Raw genomic sequence first — 19,612 nt, forward strand, 5'->3', positions numbered from 1 at the left:
TGAAATCAATATATTTGAAAATGTAGAAAACATCCAGAATATTTAAATAAATGGTATTCTATTCTTGTTTCGCTGCACGATTAAACACGATTAGGCACAATTCATTTTTTTAATCGCTTGACAGCCCTAGCAATAAGCAAAGTTACAATTATCCATGCGTATAGAAAGCCTACAAAAACCTATGCAACAATTCTAACTGCAGTAATACTAACATCTCAATAGATGATCATTCCTAGAGGGATGATTCCTGCTGGGGTTTCCCTTGGGGTCATATCTTGGGTCTTCCCACTTTTACTCAACCACGGAACCCTCTTTTATATCGTAGTTCTGACTACACCTAATGCCTTCTGCATATTCATGAAGGTGTGAACCCCATTTCCTTATCTGTACTTCCACACTCCATGAATATTGGGGTGCCCCATTTTTCATAGGTCGTTTGTAGTTCCTCCTATTCTCATTAGCATCTACACACAACACATACCCTGTGGTCAGGACAGACATTCAAAGATTATAGAATCATAGAAGATTAGGGTTAGAAGAGATCTCAGGAGCTCATCTAGTCCAATACCCTGCTCAAAGCAGGACCAAAGATGTTACAGTCAGGTGTCTTGTGGTCTTGAACAATACATCGTAGTCTACTGCAATCTATTTTTCCATAACATCACCTATTGGCACATCTTATGCAGTAATCCTGTGACCTTGCTGCAAAAGGGTAGCCAAATACAGTTGAAGTTCTAAAAGCCTCTAAAAATCAGAGCTTGCATATGCTCATTTTTTCTATTTGACCTTAAATCTCTCTGTGCCTCAATTCCCAATCTGTGAAATACAAAAATACCTCACAGAAATGTTGTGAAGATAAATTCATTAGTACCTGTGAATCATACAAACACTTTGATGGTCAGCACTAAAGAAAAGCCCATGAGGATATTAGTAACTCTGTATTCAGGGTTTGGTGTATGGTAAATAAGACCTGGGGTATACACTGAATAAACAGAATTAAAATATGAATTTCATCAGAAATATGAAATAACTACCTATTCAATAAGCAGTATAAATGGGACTTAAGCAGATGTTTAAAGTTCAAGATCAATTGCTGTCCTGAATAGGGATGAACTTAGTACATGCTCAATTGCTTTCATGAATCAGGATCAAAGATCTCCAGTTTTTTTCTTTGAAAATTGGGATTACCAAACAGATTAGCAGATATCTGCAATTTACTCCCTTTATTCCACTTACCCTCACCCATCCCTTCTTCTATTCTCATGCACCAAATCATTTCTATAGGTTATAAAACAAATAGCATTTTGACATCATTCTGAAGGGTAAGAAGCTCTTTAAATTGATATGACTAGACAGAGAACAAATGTGGCTTTACAAAATATTCTGAATGTCCTAATGTGAAAACCAGAACTTTAATATCAGTAGAAAAATTCGGGGGGGGCGAAGGTTGCAGTAGATTTTCCATAAGCATAACTGGAATCAAAGCCTACACATGCTAATATTTAGGTTAGATACCTTAAAAGATTTATCCAATATGTCCCATATTGTCTTTTAAAAGGAAAAATGTCTTGGTTTCACTAGCAAAAAAATTTTTTGAAAGAGAGTGCAAAAAATATAGTTTTTCTAAGCTGCTAAATTTTGAGATCACATTAAATCCATTGAACTGGTTTGGAAATCAACAGTATAAAATTTCAATGTCTACCTCTGCCTGAACTGTAAATTCACTTTGGTTTGGACCTATATTAAAGGAAATTCCTTTAGGCAGACTTGCAACTTGATTTATGGTTGGGATGGGGATTCTGGAAGATGTTTTGTATCATTCAGGTAAGGATCTAAAGAATGAACTCTCAAAAGAGGGAGAAGTGTATGTTTTGGATTTTTTTAATAAAGATTTCTTGCCACTTTCATTAAAACAAAACACCCAAGGCACAAATTTCCATAACGTTGTTTGTTATCATTCCCTCTTTTGAGATTTTTAGACCGTGACAAGTCAGAGTCAGACCATATTGATTCTCAAGTTGAGACAGAAAAGAGGGATGGGAGATCTGGATTATATCTGGCCAATACCAAATAATGAAATATTATTGTTCTTGTGCCCTGTCACAGACTTAATGACTAATGCAGCATACAAAAAGTATTTTGCTACATATTGGAGGTCTGTACATTTTTATAACCAAAATTCAAGAATCTGTCTTGTCCCATCCAAATTACTCCAAAAGGAAAAACAGAAATTAAGACTTGTGACTTTCATTATGTGCATGAGAAACATTTTGGTATGAAATAGGGGAAGAATTTTGTAGCCCCGTTCAGGTTTTTGTTTGTTGGTTTGTTTTAGGTGGGGGGGGTATTAATTTTGCCTTAATTCACAAAATGATAATGGAGAAATATGGGAGCTGTCTGCTGACCAAAATAATTCCCCTAACTTCAAAAGTTCTTAACAAAAGACTTTGTAGCTTGGGGGATAAAGTGCCTGTACTTGTACTTAAATAGGATTGAGTTCCAATCCTTTTGGGATTGTACTTTTCACTGTATATTCTTCATCTCATTGTCAAATGGCTCATTGTGTTTTAAGAGGCAAACATCTATGTTTTTCCATGATTACTTTATATTTAATGAAAATATTTAAACAAGCCTTTTGTTCAACAACCAACAGGAAGGAGAGAACAGTGAATAAAGGAGAGAAGAGGCAGCAGACACAGCCAAGCAGAGAAGTTAGAAAAGTGAAAGACAATATTTCCCACCAGAAGCAGGAGTTCTCCAGCAGCGCAGCCTCCAGAAAAGCAAATGCAGGTATTCTGAAGAGTTAGAAACAATCAGTCAAGTGACCTGAGATTTCCCTAAGGTGAAAAAACAAAAATAGAAAAGAAAAAAGGAGAAAGGGCCTTGAGCCTCATTTTTATATCCTGGCCCTTACTTCTCATTGTAATCACATATAGTCCCTCTTTGACATGTTTGTGAAATGCTGCCAGTATCTGGGGTAGCACAGAGCAGCAGACAAGTGTCCCTCTGCACAAACAACTGTCCCTGGGGCTACACCTGAGCTGGCTGTTGCAAAGCTTCATATTTTGGTGTTGGGTCTTCTTGACTATAAACATGTTGTGCTCAACTTAGTTCCTAAAGTACATGGGATGTTGTAATAAGCCTCTGTCCCAAATCTGGACCTTAGCGTCCAAAATCTGGGGGCTTAGCATGAAACTCCCCCAAGCTTATTACCAGCTTGGATTTGATATTGCTGTCACCAATCAGGATTCAGAGCTCCTGATAGCTCCCAGGTCTCCCCAAACCTTTCTCTGGGGGACCCCCAAGACCCAGAAACCCTGAGTCTCCACCAAAGGAAAACAAACTTATCTCCCCTTGTCTCTCATTGGTTCTCATTCCCCAGCTTTCCCCTCCTCGGGGTTAGGCACTGGGCCGATACTGTACTTAAACCCTGAATGCGAAGACAGGAGGGCAAATTTACCTTCCCCCCAGGCTAAGCATTCAAACCTAGTCAAGCTACACAAAGAGATGCTCCACCCTCCTTGGTCCGTAGCTTTAACCAGAGAAAAACCTCAACCAGGTTTTTTTAAAAAGAAACTTATATAAAAAGAAAGAAATTACATAGACATATAAACTCTGCATTCAAGAGTCAAATACAGCTATTGCTTATAGGAAATAGGACTAACAGTCCTGATCAAAAGATAGCCATTTAAACCATCGCAAAGACACACCATGTAAATATACAAAATGACAATATAAACCTATGCTTTTTCCTTTGTACTCACACTTGGTAACAGAAGGTAGAAAAGAACTTGGAGATAGAAAGAAAAGCTGTTCTCTCATAGCTGAAGAAACAAAAGAGAAAAACAAAGCCAAAACACACCAGAAGTTCCCATCCTTACTTTGAAAAATCCGGTTTCCTGATTGGTCCTCTGGTCAGGTGTTTGGTTCCCTTTGTTAACCCTTTACAGGTAAAAGAAATATTAACCCTTAGCTATCTATTTATGACAGATGTGCCTTGTTCTGCTCCCTTTGCACTGCTCAGACAGCATAGAGGAAGCAGAAACTACAGACCATTTCCATGCTGGTGAGGGGTATCCCCATGGGCTCAGAGTCAGAGTAGTCAGTTCCTCTGACACCATTCCTGCAGCCTCCAACTTAATGGACAGGGAGGGAGCACAGAGGAGTGAGAAGAGAGTTGCCAAACTGTGCACCCAAGGCTTCTTGAACATCCACCAGGACTGCGGCAGAAAATCAGGGCATTGTAACTGGCTCCCTGATGTTTCCCACCTTGCTGCATCCACAGTCCTTAGCCCCCGTGATGGGGTCCCCACCCCATACCAGCCTTGAAAGAGTTCATGCAGATGAGCAAGGCGTCAATTAACTTGAAAGACTGCACCTGAGGGAGAGCCAGGAATGGAAAAACTGATTGGAGGTGGAGCCCCAGCTGAGAACGAATGGGCAGAGCTGGTATAAAGATAGGAAGCTGGCATCAGAAAGGGGCTGCAGGGGAAGTAGTCTGCAGTCGCTCCCCAGGAAAATGGAGGTGTGTTTGGGGCTACAATGCCAAGTAGCCTGCAGTTACTCCCTGGGAGGAGGGAGTTTGGGGTGGTAAACCCAGGCTGAAGGAGTTAAAAGCATAGCTAAGATGTAGGAAGGAGTCCAGGGAAAGAGCAACATGGTCTGGGAGTGAGCAGGCTACCATTACTAGAAATAGGGTCACTGCACAGAAACCCAGGGAGCAGTTCTGCAGGAGTGGCACAGTCAGGGCAGTGAAAGGTAGACTGCCATTTTGTATAGAGGGACTTTGATACCACAGAAGGGGAGGACTATATTGACCTAACTGGAGCACTAAATCACAAACGAGCACCCTGATCCCAGAGGAAGAGAGAGACCACAGAGAGCAGAACCCACAGAAGGGGGTGTGAGAACAGCAAAGATATAATTCCCAGAGCAACCAGGAGAAGGCACCCTACTGGTAAATGAACTCCATGATAGCCCCATATAATACATAGATGAAATTCTGGCCCTATTGATGTCAAAGAAAGTTTTGCCATTGACTTCAATAGAATGAGGATTTCACCTGATGAGTTTAAAACAAGCCTAAGCAGGCATACCAATGGAACCAGACATTTATAAACTTCCATATCTTTTTCCTCATAATACTTAATACAATATTTTTATTTGGCTGTTATTACTCATTTCTTAAAACACAAGGCCCCAATGTGGCTGCCAAACTGTCTACTATGTCTACTTTAGTTTCTTTCCCGTATAAATTTTAAGTGCATCTCTCACTGGTGAAATTCAAGAAGAAGATGGCTTCTGTTCTACTGAGAGCTCCATGTGCAAAGCAGAACCAGTCTTTGAACAACAGGAATAGAATACTCGGGGAATATAGGGAAATGTCAGAATGTTGCCATTTTAGAGCTCAGTCTATTCATCATAAAAACTAGTCATCTTCCAACCAAAATAAAGGAATAATTGAAGAAGAAATATCTGTCACATACTTCAATATCAGTGAAAGTGGCTCAGTAATGACACGTTCATTTTCTCTCACATTTTCTCTGCTGCAAGAGGCCAAACTAGAATTCATTCAGTGACTGTAAACATTTTGGGGTAAGTACATGATCGTCACACTGAGATGGCAAACTCAGTTAAGCGATTTATTGTACCTCCTATTCACGCCAAAATCACCATTCACATCAACCTTGAAGGTTTTATTTTGAAACATGGTTGATCTCTATAGCCACCACTGCTCTAAGACAAAACCCATCCCAACTTACACATGTTCATGTAAATATTACTGATGATCATAGGAGATCAAATTAATTTCGGCTGGAACTTCATTGACTAAATGTTCTTATATAGATCTGGTATAATTTAAACAAATATTCCTTGTATCTATTCTCATTCTTGTTTAAAGCACAAAGACTGGCATGGCATTTTTGTTCAGACCAACTAAATCACAAATAGTATACCACATAACATTATCTTCAAAATATAAACTTGAAACTAAATGGCTGGAGAAGAACACTCAATAATTTAATCAGTTAATTTTTACTTCATCCTGTTAATGAAAACATTCAATAACTTCTGCTCTAAGCTTTGAAAATGTAAGTTATAAATCTCTCTCTAATACCTTCTTTGCACCTTAGCACATCAATTAATCCTCTGGCTGCTGAAGAATGGAAAACATCAAACCGAAACTTTCTTGACTTAAAGATACCAAGTAAATGTGACTGGTCACAACTTTGATCTGAATTATGAAATACACACCCTTTCCTTGTTAAATATACACTCAGTAAAAGAGGCCTCAGAGATCAGATCAAAGGAGGACTACACAATACAAAATGAGGTGCAGGGAGAGCGTGAGCTAATTCATAGCAAGTCCTTTAGTTGAGTTTCAAGATCAGGATACTGAAACTGTTATGAGCTGCTGAAAGGTGGAAATAGGATTTACATTTAAATTTTTATTGATAAGTAAAATTGTAACATATATAACTGACATGCAGAATAGACTTTCCAAGGGAGAATTATTCTTTTTACCACTTATTTACAGCGTAATGAGCAGAGTGGCAGAAAATGGGCAAAATCTACTTTTCTCCCCCCAAAAAAACAAAACAAAACAAAACAAAACAAAAAACAACAGCAAAAAATCCACACACACATATAGGGTTATTCAGTGGCAATGGCCAAAGCTCAAAAGGTCTGGAGGGTCTATTTCTGTTTGGTTCTCTTAAACATTTCTGGTCTGGGATGGAAACCAATTATGAGATCAAATGTCCTAAGATTTCCAGTAGAGCTCCTGTTTTCCCCAGGGCTCAGATAATAGGAATAGCCCTGGGGTGGTATTTATGGTACTATTGCTTCTGATCTAATGCAAAACTAGAAAGCACAAATATGAAGGGAAATGGTGGGGGGGTGTCCAGGAGGCTGAGGAATCAAACTTTATTACGTTTTCAGTTTGGTCTGAGTTAATTTTTATTTTACATAACCTGATTCAACCATACCCATACGTCTTCATAGCAGAGTTCACTTGGATCTGGGAACCTGGCTTAGCCTAGCGTGGATGTGAGAGTCCAATCACACTTGAGCCATACCCAAATTGTCACATCCGCACTGGTGCTGCACTCTTACATGCGAGGCACATCCCATGGTTCTTAGTATTTCACTACACCTCACCACTCTGAATTGTTTCACAGTATACTGTGAGATAACCTGTCTGTTCTTCCTTGGCCCCTGGGCAGTTAGCTCACTAACTCTGAAAACAACTTCCAGCTTGGCAGCTCTAGATTTCTGTCCACAGCCTCTGTTCCAAAAACATCAGTTAGCTGGGGGCTGGGACTAGGATAAAGATGTTGCCTCAGAACATGCAGGGAAACATGATTTCTGAACCCTTTGCATCTTACAGTGTGGCTCATAAGGCTGCTGGTGATAAAATTGTTGAGCCATCGAACTAGGCTTGTATGATTGCCTGTGGAATTTTCTCTTTGGGACAGATGTATATATTCCCAAGGAATGGAGAATGACCCTGAGAGTCCTTTAGTGTATGCAATGACTCAGCTGTCTTTTGGTTAAAAATACAAGTTTCACCGAAGGTCATGTCCTTCATAGTGTTCTGGACCTACCTGGGAACTCTGAAACATAGAGCCATGATTCATGGAGCATCACAACAGCAATAGCCATTTCCCTCAAAGATGTGTCTGCTGCATCTACAGCTGATTGAAGAGTAGTTCTGGCAACCAGCTTGCTATCCTCAGTGAGAGCCTGAAATTGAGCTCTATCCTGTTGCAGAAGCTTGTCGATGAAATCTGTGAATTTGGAATAGTTCAGATAACCATTCTTAGCCATCAGTGCTTGGTAAATGGATATTCTGAACTGAAGGCTAATAGATCTTTCCCAATAAATCGAGTTGTTTACCTCTTTATCAACGAAAGTAGATCTAGGATGTTGCTGTCTAGATCTCTCCATGGCATCCTGGGCAATCAAAGATTTAGGAGCAGGATGCGAACAGAGAAATTCCACCCCTTTGGTTGGGACATTTTTTATGCCATCTTACAGGTAGGTATGCAAGTGACTGGGGTATCCCTGACTGCTCTAGCTGGTTCCAGAATGGCTTCATTAACACAAAGTGCTATTTGGCTGGATCTGGAGGATTGGAGGATGTCTAGGAGTTTATGATCAGGATCCTGAACTTCCCCAAAGAAGATATGTAGCTCCCCTGCAACCCTACATAACAGTTCCTGGAACTGCTTATAGTCATCAGGGGGATGGAGATACTGGAGTGTCTGCTTCATCTGAACATGATGCCAGTCTCCTTGGTATCAGTGGAACCACCAGATCCAGTACATAATCTTCATCTTTCATGGGGTCAGGAAGAAGCTCCGGCTTTCCTCTCAGAGAGGAAGGGTGGACTGACTCCTAGCAGATTGGGTGGACTCTGCAGGATTGTATGGGTCCCCTAGATGGGTGAAAGGATGGTTGTGGAGGTTCATTGGCACCAATGGCTCCAAGGCAGGTGCTGAGGTGGAGGTTGGAAGGAATGCCTCAGAGAAGGGGACATCAGTTCATTTGGTGGATCAGAGTCTCCTGAGAAAGAAAATGCCAATTCTGATCCATCAGCAGTACTGACAATGCCGTTGGAAAGAAACCATGTCTGGATGATTAAATGGGAGACAAACTCCTCCCATAAGCTGCATCTCCTGGTGGAGTCAAGACCTTCTTTGTGAGGGAAGGACTTGATGGTGATGGAAACTGGGGTTCTGGAAGAGCAAAAATGTCATCAGCTGGAGTGTAAGACTGTGTTCTTCTTGGATTGCAAGGGGGCCTGTCCACCTGAACCAAGAAAGCCAGAGCAGTTACAGTTTGCACCAGAGTCAGGTGAGGTAGAGTGGATACCAGTGGTTGAGGCTCTTGATAGTTGCCTTTTGTCAGTACAGTCAATTCCCAGAATCTAGGCTTAGCTGGTACCAGAGGCAACACTACCACAAGAGGACAGTCCGGTACCAGCAGAGCCCTAGATTTGTGGGCCTTCTTGTCATGGGAAGACTTGCTTGACTTAGGCAGGGTTGTATCACACTTCCTTGAAGTGGATGTAGGGGAGGATTTGCTCTTGTGTTTATGAGAATGCTTCCTACCCTCCTGACATGACCTGGATACGAGATCTGTGGGAGTTGATTCCCTCACTCCTAAGTCAGACCTTGTGGCAGGAGAGGCAGTAGCTATGCCGCTATGGGACAAACCCTCCCATTGACATAGCACTGTCTACACTGGAGTTAGGTCGGCATAACTAGTTATACTGACATAAGATCCTTGTGTAGTCCAAACCTAAGACTGTAAGCTTGTCAGGGCAGGCACTCTCTGATTTCATGTTGCACAGTGCCTAGCACAATGAAGCCTCATTCTTTGTATCCTCCAGGTGTTACATATTACAGACAAACAGTGAATCTTTCCCTTAATGGTCAAGGAAGCTGCCCCCTTCAGACAGAAAGCAGGTTCATTAACCTGAAAGGGAGCTGAACCTTCTACTGTGTAAGTGGGGGAGATATAATTTGCATTCTGGATGCATTCAGCTCCACAATGGCTCTTTGTGCCACACCACTCTGGGACCCAAGGGGGGCCAGGGCAGCTCAGCAGGATCACAGAGGATTACATTAGAACAGGTGCAAAGAATGGCAACTAGGATGATTAGGGGAATTAAGAGCCTATTTTATGAGAGTAGACTAACAGAACTTGGCTTATTTAGCCTAGCAAAATGAAGGCTCAGAGATGGGATTGCTCTCTATAAATAACTCAGAGGGCAGGGGTAAAATCCAGAGAGGAAGAAGAGCTATTTAAGCTAAAGGATAATGTTGACACAAGAACAAATGGATATGAAATGGCCATGAGTAAATTTAGGCTGGATATTAGATTTCTAACCATGAGATGAGTGAGGTTAACAGCTTCCCAGTAAGCACAGAGAGGGCAAGAAAACAAACTGGTTTTAAGATGGTGCATGATAAGTTTACAAACAGGATTGTATGATGGGTTTGCCTACAACCGTAGGGGACCGGATTCAAAGACCTAGGAGTTCTCTTCAAGTATTATGTTCCCACATAGAAAATATAAGGTCTGCAGTAGGGTAGTAACGACAAAGTAGACCCACACCCCAGAGGTGAAAGTAAGCTAGTACGGGCCGGTACACCGTGCCGAACTTGACTGGCTTCTCCGGTGGTCATTTAAAAGGCCCAAGGCTCCAGGCACCGAGGGGACCCCCGGGCCCTTTAAATCACCACTGGAGCTCCTGCAGCCAGGCTCAGGCGGGAATTTAAAGGGCCCAGAACTCTGGCCCCTGCGGGGAGCCCCTGGACCTTTTAAATGCCACCTGAACCCCTCTGCCAGATCTCTGGCGGCGCTGGAACCTTTGGTCCTTTAAATCACTGCCAGAGCCCTGCCGCTGCTACCCTGGCTGTGGCAGGAGCATCTGTCCCTTTAAATCACCCTGGGGTAGCGGTGGCAGGACTCCTGCAGTGATTTAAAGGGCCCGGAGCTCTGCAGTGGCTGGAGCCCTGGGCTCTTTAATTTGCCGCTGAGCCCCAGGGCTCCCAGCCACCTCTGCAGCTGGTAGCTCCAGGGTCTTTAAAAGGTCCTGTTGGAGCCCCAGGGTCTTTAAATCTTGAAAGGCCACGCCTCTTGCGGTTGAGGCCACGCCCCTGCTCAGGACTCTGGGATACCGGTAAATCCTTTAAGTTACTTTCACCCCTGCCACAGCCTGAGAAAGGGGAAGAGGGACAGTTTATTTCCCCTTGGCTCCCTGTGGACTAATATTATTTGTATTGTGGTAGCATGTATGAGCCCCAGTTTTGGACCAGGATCCCACTGTGCTAGGCAATATATAAATTGGGATATACCCAGCAAAAAGACTGATACCGTACTTGAGCTGTTTGTTTCATGGGGATTTGGGCCGAAGGGCATATCAGGCTGGTTTTGTCAAAGACAGAATGGCTCAGTTTACCTAATTAACGCTTTAGAGTTTACACCCGCAAAAATTCATGAAGTAAAAGAAGAAATATCTGGAGATTACTGAAGATATCATGTCTTTCAAGGCATTTCAGTACATGTTCTTTGGGAATGTGTTAAAATAAAAGATTTCAGACAAAAGCATATTAGCAACATAGTGAAAATATTACAAAGTTTAAATCAAACCACAGTTAGAAATGAAACTACTTCTGAGGTCCAGGGTGCTAGAGATTGGTGTATATAAATACATGTCTGTGTCAGACTGTGACTTTGAATGAACACTGTAACCACTATTTTGAAGAATGTGACCAACATTTTGAGTATGTGCCTGTAGCTGCCTAAAGCTGTTAAGGACAAATCAAGACAGCAAATTGTAAGACCAGCTACCCCATTGAAGGGCTAAAACAAATGTCATCAATTTACTGTTCTCCAATCAAGGAGGTCCTCCACTCCTAGAACAGTAGTTTTACCACAGAGAAGAGCCAGGCTGAAAAGAACTGGGTTTCACAGTTTGGGCTCCAGGGAAGGGAGGCAAGACTTGCTGGTTAACCACTCAACAGGAGATCTGCCATTGATCAGTTGCTCACATGACAGACTAGACAGAAATCTTATTTAAGGGCAGGATCTGCTCCAGGCTCCCTGTCTCTCCCTGGCCAACTTGCCACCTGCAGCAAGACTGCAGGTGGCAGAGGGCAGGACTGACCTAGAATGCACTATAAGTGGTGAGCCTACACTCGGAGAGAAAGTGTATAGGCTTTTGTTGTTTTCCCTTAATATCTGTGACTCTTGTATGCTTTTAGAGTAAAAGTTACTGTGGTTAAGAAACTCCTTTGCAAAGTCTGTGTTTCTTGCTTTACCTGCCACATGGTCACCAAGGAGTTAAACTATAAACCAGAGCACCCACGACAAGGTGGAACTCTGGAGAAATGTGCATAAGCAACTGGGGAGGTGTGGGAGGTCACCCTAGTTTTAAAGCCTGGGACAGTTGGACTGCAGAGTCCAAATCCCAAGGAAGGGTGACAGATAAGGAGTTTGCATCCAGGAGTGTGCCTTAGTGTACATCTACACTGCGAAAAATACCGCAGGGCAGCAAGTCTCAGAATCTGGTTCAACCAACTTGGGCTCACTGGGTTCATGCTACAGGACTAAAAACAGCCTTGTAGACCTTCCCCCTCAGGCTGGAACCCAGGCTCTGAAACTCACTGACAGGGGACACAGACTCCAGCCTGAATGGGAGCATCTTCACTGCTATTTTTAGCCCTGTAACGCTAGCCCCATGAGCCTGAGTCAGTTGACCTGGGGCTCTGGGATTCGCTGCTGGAGTTGTGGGTTTTGGTTGTTGTTGTTGTTTTTTACTGTTTTTTTTTTTTTTTTTTTTTTTTTTTTGCAGGGTCAATGTAACTCTTCAAGATCCAGAGCTAGAAACAGTGACCGGACTCTGCCCAGACCCAGCAGGTTTGGAGGCAGATGGGATTCAAAGGTCAATTGGGTCCAATTACAAACTAGTGACTATCAGGTAGAAGGACTCAGCCAGGTCTGTAACAGAGGGTGGCAATCAAATGATCCATAATACACCACTGGGCAGTTGCAAAATTATGGCATGGGACCCCAAAGCAAACCCCTTTTCTATAAAATGCCATGGGATCGTCAATGTCCAAGCAGAACAGTGTGGACCTCTGCTTCTAAACACTCCCACACAGCAGTCTGCTTGGAGCTCCATTTACCTAACTCAGAAAAATAAAGAACTGAATCAACTCTGCAGAGATTTGAACCTGTGGTTGTTGGTATATAAACTTCTATGGCATACCCATGGCTTTCCAAAGACATTCTGCAAAGCAGAGGGGTTTTGCCAATCTCTAACTGATGCTACCAATAGTAAATTCACTTTATTAAAACAAACATTGCTGTAATCCCAAATGATCCCCACTGATATTACTGCAAGCTGTAGTATTTTAGACCATTACTACAGTACATACACTTTTCTGAAACTACTAAAAATAACTGAAGATTATTACTACAAAGATTTGAAAATACAAAAATAGATTTTTAAAATGGTACATCCAAAAAAAAAAGTAGAAAGTAATTGAGCCTCTAGAATTCTCATAGATCGACAAGATATAGGCCTTGTTTACACAGCCAGGCATTGCACCTCTAGCTGGGGTGTAAATCTAGAGCTTACCACACCACCATGCACTAATTGGACATGTGGACCTTGGGACCATGCCCTAAATGTTCTATGGTGTGCTTTGATCTACTCCTATTTCAAAAGCAGAGTAGGTCAAAGCACACTATGCTTTCAATTTTCAGGGTCCACACAGCCAGCTAGTGCATAGTAGGTGAGTGCACTGCAGATTCACACCCCAGTTTGCCATTCAATAACTGACTGTGTAAAGACAAGACAATAAACAGATAGAAAAAAAAAACTATCATCAATTTATCATTGGGGTTACTTATTTGTAACTAGGCCCATCTGAAGCACTGGAATGATGCAAGGAGATCAGATTAATCCAGAGTCTTCTTTAGGAAATGCCATAAAAGCTTCTCCTTTGATTCCTCCCCTCCCCCACCATAACCAGAAGGACATTCTCAGAATCAACCATTTCCCTCTTTTACCACACAATAGAAAGACCCTATCCAAGTAGTGCTTTCATAACCAAAAAAGGGAAAAGAGGCAGAAACTCCATCAAATCCACTAGTAATCTGGACACTGCCGATCTATTTTCTGAGCAAAGTCCATCGATATTACGGTGATGGACTGCAGTACAAAATCCTAGCTAGATTAGAAAAAACGTTGATTCAAAGGGAAAGAGAGAGAGATTTTCTTTCTCAGACCTTAGAAGAGTTGCTTATAGAAAATTACTATCTATTAGAAAAAGGGAGGGAGGCCCCTGATAGTAACTGAACACTTCATCCTTGTCACGTTTCCTTTTTCCACTACGCCTTTAGAAATAATGTTGATATTTTGATCTGTTCTATACTGACAATCAGACAAAATGGAATATTGGCAAGGTTTCACTGGTTAAAAACAGCCAATTCTATATACAGCCTGTGAGCTTGTCTGATGTTTAACATACAGTAGCATCTGATTGTTACAGATACAAAAAATACAGTACACCTTGCTAAAGCTGATGGTGTATCAGGTGGTTTGTGATGCTGTGACAAATAGCCTACTCGATTCCTGACAAAATACTCCCTCTGCTGTACAACATACAATGTTACACAAGTCTAAGGACATACACCAAAACCTTCATATATACTAGCACATAAAATAAGAAAATGTTGTAAGTGTAAAATATTGTCTAGATCAGAAACCTAATTCACACTTCCAGATTTTTCTGGTTGGCCTTTGTGGAAAGAGAAAGATTGTCTACTTGTACCAAATAGCCTACTGATTATATCTGAATGTGCCAATCAAAATAGGCAAAGAGGCTGTCTTTTCGTTTAGACTGATCAATTAGGGCTTGATCTTCAAAAATACATTAACAATACTAGATCAAATTACTAAATTATGATTTTAACTGTCTACAGATACTGGTCCAGTTAAAGTAGTCAACACAACATGGGGTTAGGATTAGGTACAAAAATATAAATATATTTATGTCAGCAATATCAAACTGAGAATAGGCATGAATCTAGCCATGGGGTACTTCTTGTTGTTGTTCAATTATTCTACAATAATTGGATTGCATTATAAATTCCCTCTGTCACATTTCATCGTATTTCTACAATAGACAGCTAACTGGGAAATATTGAAAAGTACATAATGTTTTGGTGGAAAAAGAAAAAAAAATCCATAGAAAATTCCACATCAGAAAGGGATGTAACAAACTACATAACATGATGCTGAAATCTGAAGAAAATCAGGCAACAGTTCCTAGAACAAAATGAAATTGCTATGCTGGATGAAAACCAACAAAAACACACAGTGTACAATCTCCAGGAAATAGACAAACTTTCAGCACGTGAATTACTGCAATTGCAAACACACACCACTGAGGATCTCTGCTTTATGGAGTGTGCAACGAATCTTTCAAATATGACACAGTCAATAACTGATATTCTTTTGAGCATATAAAACCAAGCAGCAAGCTCAATATTTCCCCAGTAGTATCTGCATAGTGAGAAAACTTAAGGAAACTGAAGTACAAACAAAGTACATTTTTAAAATAATGCTATATTACAACATGAATATGTAATATGTAGATTTTTTAAAACTACAATATTCATTTTTTCTACATTTATAATGTTGATAAATCATGTCATGAACACTCAATCTGCAAAATTTAGCTTTTAAGTTGTACAGTTGAAAAAGATACCAGACAGGACAACTTCCATTTAAAAAAAGTATCAAATTCAAAAGATGGATTTTCTTTACCACACATATAATACATTTTTCTGGGACCCTCACACCAACCTAACACTTTCCACACACTGTCTTCACTGTATTCTAAATATCAAGTGGGAAAGCAAAGTTCCTGACATCATAATACTTGAGAAAGCAAAACTGCCAAGTCTAATCACTATTCTCAAACACAAAGATGTGTCTGTTGGCTTGGTCTTCTGCACTGGATGGGCAACAGATGCATTCCAAAAGATCTCCTGTACAGGGAATTTGTGGATAGGCCAAGGCCACTAGGACAAACTAGGCTCAGGTTCAAGGACATTTACAAGAGGGACTTAAGAATTTTCAGCATCAGCACCAGAAGCTGGGGAAATGGAGCTAGCAACAGGCTACCCTGGAGGGCTGTGCTGCCCCAGGGAGTCAAAGAGGCTGAAGAGAGGTAGTTGAGAAAGAGGAAAGCACAGCAAACCTAAAGTGCTAGTAGTGAACTAGCTTCCTTCTCTGACCCTGTGCCCTGTGCTTGTACTATTTTGGTAAGGACTGTCACTCAAGAATTATACTTTTTAGCCCCACCTCATGCTGCAGCAGGACACAAAGAACCTGACCTTCTTTGGCACTTAGACTACCATCTTTCAAGATGGACAGCTGCTGTACTGAATGGGTGCATCTAACAGTAATCTCAATGGACAGGAATTTAAGTATATAAATACCTTAAACTACAATTAGAATTATCCTATATTTATTGCTATTTCCCCCTGAAAAGTTCTTTTGAAAGGCAGTTTGAAATTTCTAATCTGAAATTTATTACTGATGCATAAAAATTACAGTAAAAAATCAAATATGTCTATATTTATAAAACAGCTAACTGAAATTAGAATTTTCAGGGGCAGGGAGGTAGAAATTCAGTAAAATGACATTGGAGGTAGATCTGGAATACAAAAAGTGGGTAAAAGTCTTTCCAGCAATGCCGCAATAATATAATATTATATTTTAATCTTCCTTAATCAGTCCAAAAACTCAAGATCAAACGCTTCTGACTTACTAGTAACATTCTAATTTACAATGATACTATAGGGTTACATCATGCATATATATTCCATAACTTTAATGCATTTGGAATATATAACTATCAGTACAGGAAAATACAAAACAAGAACACATTGTTAACTGTGTATCCTTTGAAAAGAACAGTTATCACCATTTGGTTACTGAAGCACACAGCCAGCAGCAGACTGTGATAAATTCTTTATATAGGAAAACATTTCCACAACATACATATTACATCTGATTATATTTGTCATATAAAACATACTAGGGATAACAGCTGCCTCTGTTCAAAAAGAACAGGCATCTGTGAATCATTCGTCTCAAGCATCAATATCAAATTATGACCCATATCCTAATCAAGACTTGACAGGGTCATACATTTGCAGTACATCAAAACCACCACTGGATGGCAGGAAAAACAGTTGATAATTTCTTCAAGCTTCATAAACTCCCAAGATGCTAGTGAATTACTGTAAAACCAGATGAATCCAAAGATACTATCAGCATGAACTTACATATGCAGTACAAATGCCAACTCCATGAAAGCCCTCAAAGTGGCAGGAGCTTACACAATATTGTAGGACGCCTTAAACCCTATAAAAATATTGAGTAGTTTTACTGTTACTCATATTCAAAGTTATCATCATTTCTGAACAGTTACAACAAACAAGCTGGCAGTGGCAGAGATTGCATGGTAATCCTGTAACGTACCACAGAATAAAAATTGAATGTTTAAGTTATCATTAATGAGACCAAGAGAGATGGCACTCTACTCTATCGACCTCACAATACCCAGTACCACAAGGTTTCAATATGTGTCCCCATAGAGCACACTGTTTCACAGATTGAAAGCTTCCAGACAAACCCACAGGACTCCTTTTAAAGGAATATATGTTACTTCTATTTAAAGAAGAGGCAGCGTCTAAGAAGAAACAGTGAAGACTGAATGTACAGTGTACCTAACACTAATCAGTGTTCTGTTCTCTCCAGCTGAAAAGCACACTATCAGAGAGGGTTAGTCACCTTGTGCAGTAACTGAGGTTCTTCGAGATATGTGTCCCTGTGGGTGCTACACTTTAGGTGTTCGTGCGCCCCTGAGCCTGTAACAGCAGATTTGCGGTAGCGGTGCCCGGTCGGGTCACAAATGCATGGTCCCAGTCTTGTGCCTATTTAAGGAATTTTCTGGTGCTGTGCGACCAACACCATCTCAGTTCCTTCTGTACTGCCTTTGGCTCAAGTCAAAGCATCTACCAGAACCCCTGTGCTTAGTCTTGGTAGCATAGTTTTCTCACTCATTCTAGTAGTCATTTTTTTAAATCCCACTTTATTTTCTTTCCCCTAACAAAAAAATTCCACCCCCCTCACTAGGAGTTTGTTTCCATTTTTGAACCATTAGAGTCTTCATTCTCCCCTTTCGGTGGGGGAAACGCTTCCCTGAGGGGCACGCCCAGCTCACCACGTTTTAAATGCTGCCTCACCTGCAGGCTGTTGTTACCTGTGTCAGATGGGCACTCACAGTGTGTTCACTGCCTAGGCAAGACACAAGTACCTCATAAGTGCTTTCACTGCCTTCATAGAATCATAGAATATCAGGATTGGAAGGGACCTCAGGAGGTCATCTAGTCCAACCCCCTGCTCAAAGCAGGACCAATTCCCAACTAAATCATCCCAGCCAGGGCTTTGTCAAGCCTGACCTTAAAAACCTCTAAGGAAGGAGATTCCACCACCTCCCTAGGTAACCCATTCCAGTGCTTCCCCACCCTCCTAGTGAAAGAGTTTTTCCTAATATCCAACCTAAACCTCCCCCACTGGAACTTGAGACCATTACTCCTTGTTCTATCATCAGGTACCATGTAATGTAATTAAATGGGATTCTTTCATTTGACTGTTTTTCTTCAGATCCTACCTGTACTTTATCACCTTTTATCCTCTCTTTTTTACTAGGATATAGATAGATCTTCCCCAACGGATGTCTGTCTGACCCATGTGCTCCTCTGCCCATCAGTTTTCCCCCAGCCCTTAGTTTAAAAACTCTTCTGCAACATATTTAATTTTATATGTCAGCAGTCTGGTTCTGTTTTGGTTGAGATGGAGCCCATCCTTCCTGTATAGATTCTCCTTTCCCAAAAGGGCTCCCCAGTTCCTAATAAACCTAAAATCATCCTCCCTACACCATTGTCTCATCCATGCATTGAGATCCTGCAGTTCTGCCTGTCTAACTGGCCATGCAAGTGGAACTGGACACATTTCAGATAATTCTATCAAGGAAGTCTTGGACTTTAATCTCGTACCTAGCAACCTAAATTTGGCCTCCAGAACCTCTCTCCTACCTTGTCTTATTGTTGGTAACTACATAAACTATGACCACCAGCTCCTCCCCAGCACTACACATAAGTATGTCTAGATGCCTCGAGAGATTTGCGCTCTTTGTACCTGGCAGGTAATTCACCATGAGCTTCTTCTAGTCATTACAATCCTAACTATATTTCTGATCATCGAATCCCCCATTACTAACCTGTCTCTTCCTAAAAACTCTGGTTCCCTCCTTCAGAGGGGTATTCTCAGTGAGAGAGGATACCATGACATCATCTGAAAGGAGTGTCCCAACTGTGAGATCATTTCCCTCCACTCCAGCTTGATGTTCTCCTTTCCCAAGAGTTTCATCCTCCTCAACATCACTGAGATTATCAGACTGGGGATGGGACCATGCTACTGTGTCCCTGATGGTCTCATCTATGTACCTCAGTCTCCCTTAGTTCTTCCAGTTAAGCCACTCTCGTCTCTCAGGGCCATGAGCTGCTTGCACTGAATGTACAGATATGCCACTTATGCTGCATCCAGTGCAATAAACTGGATCGCTGCCACTCCACTGCTGGACTTCAGCTTGCATTATTTTTACTCTGGTTTTTGTTTTGGTTTTGGGAGGGGAGTTATTGATCTAAGTTTAGAATATATTTGTTAGGTGTATCTGGCACTCACACTCCCTCTCTTAAACTCCAGTTTACTAGCTCTTAAACTCCAGTTTACTAGCTTTTCTGGTTGCTTATAAACTCTTTTTTTAAATGCCTGTTCTCCTTGAATAGCCCTGCCTCCTTGTTAAGGGATACTAAAGGGATTAGGGATCAAAGGATGGTAGACTAGAGTCTCATTAGGAAGCTCTCAACCTTGCCTAGCTGGCTGCTAGGCTCAGCACACAGTCCCCTAAACAGACCGCATTATAAATTTCAATCAAGCAGGCACATGGCA

At 41.3% G+C, this 19,612-nt stretch overlaps 2 protein-coding genes across 4 annotated transcripts in view; both read right to left on the reverse strand.

Annotated features, from left to right (window-relative positions):
* The window catches only part of LOC116829571 (TSC22 domain family protein 3-like), a 10,677-nt gene extending 2,847 nt beyond the window's left edge, over positions 1-7,830 (reverse strand). Inside the window, exon 1 of the mRNA XM_032788445.2 lies at positions 7,608-7,830. Coding sequence (XP_032644336.1) covers positions 7,608-7,830 — 223 coding nt within the window. The remainder of the gene's footprint in view (positions 1-7,607) is intronic.
* Positions 1-19,612, reverse strand: part of PTPRN2 (protein tyrosine phosphatase receptor type N2) — a 1,143,575-nt gene that overhangs the window by 853,554 nt on the left and 270,409 nt on the right. The gene's annotated exons all lie outside the window — the stretch shown is intronic.

Source organism: Chelonoidis abingdonii, chromosome 2, assembly GCF_003597395.2.
Source record: "Chelonoidis abingdonii isolate Lonesome George chromosome 2, CheloAbing_2.0, whole genome shotgun sequence".
Lineage (NCBI taxonomy): Eukaryota > Metazoa > Chordata > Testudines > Testudinidae > Chelonoidis > Chelonoidis abingdonii.